The 6,656-nt window shown below is 37.7% G+C and overlaps 1 protein-coding gene across 1 annotated transcript; it reads right to left on the reverse strand.

Annotated features, from left to right (window-relative positions):
• Positions 1–2,307: 2,307 nt before the first annotated feature.
• LOC149167014 (uncharacterized) lies at positions 2,308–3,035 on the reverse strand. Its single transcript, XM_089430335.1, has 2 exons — positions 2,954–3,035; positions 2,308–2,714 (listed from the first exon to the last, which is right to left on the reverse strand). The coding sequence occupies exons 1-2, from the start codon at positions 3,033–3,035 to the stop codon at positions 2,308–2,310; spliced, it is 489 nt and encodes a 162-aa protein (XP_089286461.1).
• Positions 3,036–6,656: the final 3,621 nt, after the last annotated feature.

Below are 6,656 nucleotides of genomic sequence, written 5' to 3' on the forward strand. Positions count from 1 at the left end.
CCATCCGAGGACCCTACGACTGTGACCGTGATTCCACCGTTTCCACCGTTTCGGCATGCACCCGAGGAGGAGAAACGGCTACAGGAAATGTACTCACTCAAAAGTTTCCTCGAAATTATTGTACCTACTTAATTACCAATGTGTCCAGCCAAAAAGCTCATTTAGTATAAGGTGTTTTGAATATATTAAATGCATACGATATATTAATGAAATATAAGAGCTATCTAATCAACTACGACTACTCATTATCTCTAGATATGTAAGATATTTATATTATGAGAAGTGATTTCCTTCCATAATGAGTAATTGATGATGATATTATACCTTAAGGATATATTTTTTTTATGTTGGTTAATTTTATTGATTTAATTATTATTTTGAAATATATTTCTTAGAAAAAAGTGGGTCCTAGTTAAACAAGAAGGGTTGCATCGCAGCAAGTCCCTGCTATCAAGAAAACACATCCATACGTGTAACATTCCGTCATGTGACTGTGTATGTGAATCAAATCAGTGACCTGCAAAAAAATCAGTCAGTCATAGCAGTGACTTAGAACAATATGTAGCTAGCAAAAGTCTTTTTATCTGTTTTGTGTAAAGTAAAACATTCAACTTCTTCGTTTTTTTAGTATATTTTTTCAAATTTATAAAAAAAGGCCCTGATGCCTTGGCCTGTCACTGTTAATCTGCAATCAATCAGATTAGCCTTTATTTGTTTGAAATCCCACAAAACTGTAAGAACCAAATTGGTAATGTTTTGCAAAAAATGATGCTAAGAAACAAAAGTTTAGATCATAAGATAAAAGCATGCCCCATTTGGAACGCAAACAAGCTCTGAAACAGATAACTATTCATGGAGCTAAGATTGTATATTTCAGGGTAAAGAGAAATATGAGAAGAAATAAGCCAAAAAAGGTAGGCGCCACCCTCTTAACTAGTATTGGAGTTCTAAATACTCTTTTCTGGAAAGCATTGAGTTTAATAGCATCGTCTAGAATTCAGAAACACCTATTGGATTGAGTTTCCAACTTATCTTTTCTGGCTGGAGGTCTAAATCATCCTTTTCTTCATTGTGTTAGAAGCCTAGCCCACTCTGAAGCCCCATTGATTAGCCACTAGTTTTTGTTAAACAGTGGGAATCTTAGATCAGTTTTGTTGGGACATCGTGCTTGCAATTTGAACCCCTGGCACTCCCACCAAAAATCATCAGGATAAGACACCACCAAGACTGGAAGGGACTAGCTATTTTCACTATTATGTTTAGATTCTACTTTCTATGAGTTTTGAGCCCTGTTTCAGTCAACTCGTAAATGGAAAAGTTTGTGCTCCTTATCATCCTTTCCATCTATTCAATTGAAATGTCACGTTATTCCTAAGCTGGATGTGCAATTGAATACTTGATAAGAGGAATTTTGAAATAAATTCCTCCTTTGAGCCCCCCGTATATGATCAGGGTTTTGTAAGAAACAGGGGCACTTTCTGCCTCCATCATAGAACCAGTAGATAGAGCGACATAACTAATTTTCATGGAGTTAAAGCCTCGGCTGAAGCATCTATATCATAGAAGGCAGCAGCGGCAATCTTTTTTAACAACTTTGTGGCAATGACGACAGGTCTCCCCATATTCGATGTTCCAGTCTTGTCAAACACGACACATTTTACCTAGAGAGGGAGCATCACAAACAAAACAACTTATTTGACAGTTGGAGAAATCAGGATGGAGAACAACAAACCAATTGCCAAACCTAAAGCACATGGGCAGGCGATGACAAGCACAGAGATCCCAAATTGCAAAGCAAGGACTTTATTGAGCAAGCCATAAAAATCCAAGAGTAGTTGTAACATCTTTCTGATGCACCAAGCATTGAGTACTTTATCATGCACGTAAATTAATACAGATTTTATAAGCTTTCAGAAATCATAAAGCTGAGAAGTTTTGAATACAATATACATTGCCACAGAATTCATAAAGCCCAGCTATTCTGAATACAATATACAATGACACAGAAATCATAAAGCTGAGATGTTCTCAATACAATATACAATGCCAAAGCTTGTTTCTGTTGACATTGCTAAGTGACTAGCATGGATCTCTTCGAGTATTGTTGATAATTCAGACTCAAAACTTAGCCCTAGACTGCAAGTAGGGAGAATCCCATTGAAAAGCTTGCAAAATGAAAGTTAGATTTCTAAAACCTTGACATTATTCAGAGGAGGGATAATACTGTTTTCTTCATTATGACATTATTTGGAATTTCCTCCCAGAATTAGCTGTGGCTCTACATAAATATATCCCTACCCCTTTTTATTAAGAGGCATAGAATTCAACCAATTCCTCCAAACATTCACTCTTAATGGCTTCTGGATCTGCATTTTTCAGCATCCACAACAAATGCTCAAAAAGAACGACCTCACAGGAAATTGTTTCCCCACTAAGGTCAGCTCCACATGAACCCTCATGAGATTTCTCAATGAGCACCTTCAGCAATGGATGATTGAGATGATTTTCACTTACAACATAGCGTCTCCTGGACTTACCAACGTACACTGTTCTATGCCCTGTAGGCACCTCGAAATTTTGCTCTGTTCTATGCCCTGCAGGCACCTCAAAATTTTGCTCATCTTGGTCTCCAAAATCGCAGAAATCGTCTGTATGGTTGGAGCTACCCAAGCTTTCAATTTTGCCACGATTAGTCATGTTTAAAAACAGATTTGCTAATACACAGTTCACTCCAGAAAACTATCAACGCCTCAATGAAATTAGTTAATACACCCAGTTCACCCGATTAGCTAATATATACAGTTCACTCCAGACTTATATCTAATGCAAGCAGACAGTAGGATTCAGATTTATGCAAATACTAGCATTGGCGAACTCACCAGGGTTGCTTACCAACGGCTTGTGCTTTTCTATTACAGGGACTGAGCGATTGCACCATTTGTGCTAAACTTACCAGCTTTGCTTCCCAAGAAATTTTGTTTACGAACAATTAAGCTATGAGAATTTCCACGAACAGCAATTTCCGCTACAACCATTTTTATGATTTCGCATGGTCGTGAGAATTTCTATGAACAGAAATTTCCGTTACTAACATTTTTTATGATTTCGTGGGCCATAAAGAGGGTTGGATTTTCAGTTACCAAAATTTCGGTGAGAACTGCACACACATTACAAGAGTACGAAGAAGCAATCTCGGTTGGCTCTTCAATATCATCTTAACTGTAAAAATACAAGAAAACCCCAATCAATAAACAAGAAAACCCCAAAGGCTTTCTGATAAGCTGCCACTTAAAGATGAAAATGAAAAGTGACTCTTACTGAGAGGAAGAATTGCAACATAGATGAAAGCTGCCAAATCTTTAAAACTGGCTTCCTTAGCTGCCTCTTCAACTGCTCTCTGCATTACAAATCAACCTCAAAAACCTTCAATATTAGAGGAAAAACCTGATTGATGTTCTGAAAAAATTAAATGGAATTGAAAAGATTCTAGTAAGAATGAAAAATACCCACCCTGAATGAATCTGACGATGCTTGAAACCAAATTGGGAAACCCCTGCTACTTCTAGGCCAACTGGGTCAAGATCAACTGAGTCCATTGGGTATGAATCGAATCAGCAACCACTTGCTAAATAGGTTATGGATATCGATATAATAATAAAGGGTGCTGGACGAAGTGCTGGTGCGCGCTATGATTCTTCAACCGCCTCTGTATATGCGTAGACTCGGTCAAATGCTACTGCTTAAAGCCTGTTTTCTAATCATGCCGTGAAATCCTGATTAGCTGGGGCTTGGATATCTAAGAATGTCAAGCACAAAAACAATGAGGGAAGATGGTAGTGCATACAGAATTCTCAAATTCCAGATCGATTTTCTTGCATCAGCGGTATCTTTTCTTGGGGCAACAACACTTGAAGGGATTGAAGCATTTTGATTCCCTTCAAACCTTCATCTTGAATCATCACCAGAGCCATTGACAAGTACAATTAAGCACAGACACATAAGAGCCACCAGAAGCCCATTCAAGCCCAACAGATAAAAGCGTTCAATTTGTAAATGCTGACCTCGATTCTTGGTTTTGCAGAAATATGTATTCCAAAAAGAAAGAAGAGAACAATACTAGACGTGGTAATAAACAGGCTAGTAATAAAAAGAAAAAACGAATAATTAAAAGTTATATAAAAAATTATTAAATAAAATAATATGACAATTAGAATATATAAATATATAAAAGTCACTGCCGCTGGACTGCTGGACTTCATGCTACTGCATGAATACCAAGTGTCACCTTACATGCGCCCTAAGATCTAAGCTCACTTAAACCATCATGTAAACCATCTTTCAAATTCATTTAATCGACTCATCTGCGCCATGATCGATCTGCCTCGTCGCTCGCTCACCATTTTCTCTTATTATTACTGTGCATCCGTTCATCTAAATCCCAATGGCACAATTCCCATCTGCTGATATATCTTCCTCTTCTTCCTGTTCTGGGTTCATCCAAGTCCCAATGGAAAATCCCAATGGCACAATTCCAAGGTGTAAGCAATCTGGCTCTCAAATTTGAAGATTTCACAATTGAAGAAATTGCCAACAATGAGATGATGATGAAATTGTTTTTTATTTCTTATTCAGAGTGAATTGATTTCCTCGACAGAGAGATTTAGAGAAGATTTGCTCAGCATGGATAGTGGGATGTTGGAATGGCAATGGGGATTTTTGGTCATCTCCGAACATGATATTGGATGCTCTTGGTTTGTGATTGAAACAAAAACGGCTAAAGATCATTTCACTTGGTTAGTGGCGAGAATGCATCATACAACCAAGCCTATTCAACTCTACCGCGAAGAGCAACTGAATGGAATTCAAACGCTACCTCTTGAAATATAGGTGAGACTTTAAATTAGCAGTAAAACGGTTACCAGTATTCGCAACTGAGTTTTTCTTATAAATGATTAAGTGAATAAGGAGAAAATAGTAACTGAATCTACTTTTCTTACTGACTAATTCAATTCAGTTTGTTTCATTGGACTGAACCTGGGTCCTTATACTACCTTTGTTTCATCCGATTGAACCTGGGTCCCTATACTGCTTGCTCTATCAGAACTTGAGATGCGGCAGTTCGATCCAAGTCACAGTCAGTGCTCTCCCAGCCGAGTTTATTTTGGAGTTCGCCAAGTCGAGTTTAATTTGTTCATTTTCGTATTCGGCTGCCCAAGCAAGCGAGAATGAGGGAATCTATTCCAGTCGACGTTTATGTTGTATGTCCTTCATAGTCATCCATCTGCCTCTACTAATGCATGAACTACGCTCGCCATATGCTTGAAATTCATGGAAGCTGGCTTATATAAGAAGCTATCTCATACCTTATTTATGGTCATGTGAGGAAGGTGAAGGTCTAATAGGAAGCCGGTTTGAAGCCCCCTGCCAACTCAGTGCCCACCGGCATACCCGAGGTCTCTACTAGTGCCCCCTGCCAACTCCATGCCCACCGGCATACCTGAGGTCTCTACAAGAATGAGGTCCAACTCTAGGATAATATGTTCTCTCCAGCACTCCAGCTTCAGTTCCCTTATGATCTTCTTCTTCTATGATCTTCTTCTGATCTCTCCGGCTTCAGTTCCCTTATGATCTTCATTTGATCTTCTCTCCAACTTCAGTTCCCTTATGATATTCATTTGATCTTCATTTGTTCTCTCCAGCTTCAGTTCCCTTCCCGTCAACTTCACTTCGGTTCCATAGACACCACAGTGCCCTTCCGGTCCCTTCAACTTTGGTTCCATAAACACCACAGTAACATGCAACAACAATAACATGCAACAACGCCACAGTAGACACAGTAGCAACAGGTGGCAACTTCAGAGAATAAGCAGCAACATGTGGCAACAGGTGGCAAGAGAGCAAGAAAGCCCATCAGTCACAACACGAAGGATGTACTGGAATAAGGATGTACCCGGGAGCTAGCTAGCATTTTATACTGGGAGACTAATGTTAGCATTAGTCTAACAGGTCCAAAAAAATGAACAACAAATGAATAACACAAAGCCAAGATAATATATGCTTTCCGCCTCTGGCCTCAGGAAGAGGCCAAATAAGATAGTAAATGACTATTTATCCAAAAACTTTCATTATACTCGATCAAATGGTTGTCGCAAACAGCTCAATTAAGATTAAGTTCATCCGTTCCAATTACTATAGTCCCTGGCCATTGCCAGATGGCAGGGACTAATAATGGATGTTGAAAGGCCCATTAAAGCCATTAAAGCTATTAATAATATGTTGGGCATTTAATGTACTGTGTATAAGATTATCTATGTTATATTATGAGAAGTGATTAATTGGATATTTAATATAATTTTATATTAATTAATATTTATATTATGAGAAGTGATTTGATTATCTCTAGATATGTAAGATATTTATATTATGAGAAGTGATTTGATTATTTCTAGATATGTAAGATATTTATATTATGAGAAGTGATTAATTGGGTATTTAAAATAATTTTATATTAATTAGTAATTGGATATGTATGTGTGTTTTTATTTTTGAACCATACACTTTGTTTTTTATATTGATTCCAAGTATTTTATCTGAATTTGATTCCAAACATCAAAATTCCAAAAACAAAAGTTTTACTTGCATATCTATTCCAAACG

The sequence above is a fragment of the Pinus tabuliformis genome, chromosome 5_1 (genome assembly GCF_031772625.1).
Source record: "Pinus tabuliformis cultivar Carrire ecotype Pingquan chromosome 5_1, CPIR1, whole genome shotgun sequence".
Lineage (NCBI taxonomy): Eukaryota > Viridiplantae > Streptophyta > Pinopsida > Pinales > Pinaceae > Pinus > Pinus tabuliformis.

Coding starts and splice junctions, on each gene's coding strand:
- LOC149167014 (XM_089430335.1), bottom strand. CDS start 3,035: ATGGTTGTAGCGGAAATTGCTGTTCGTGGAAATTCTCATAGCTTAATT. Junction 2,715..2,953: donor TTTCTTGGGAAGCAAAGCTG/GTAAGTTTAGCA, acceptor ACTGTGTATTAG/CAAATCTGTTTTTAAACATG.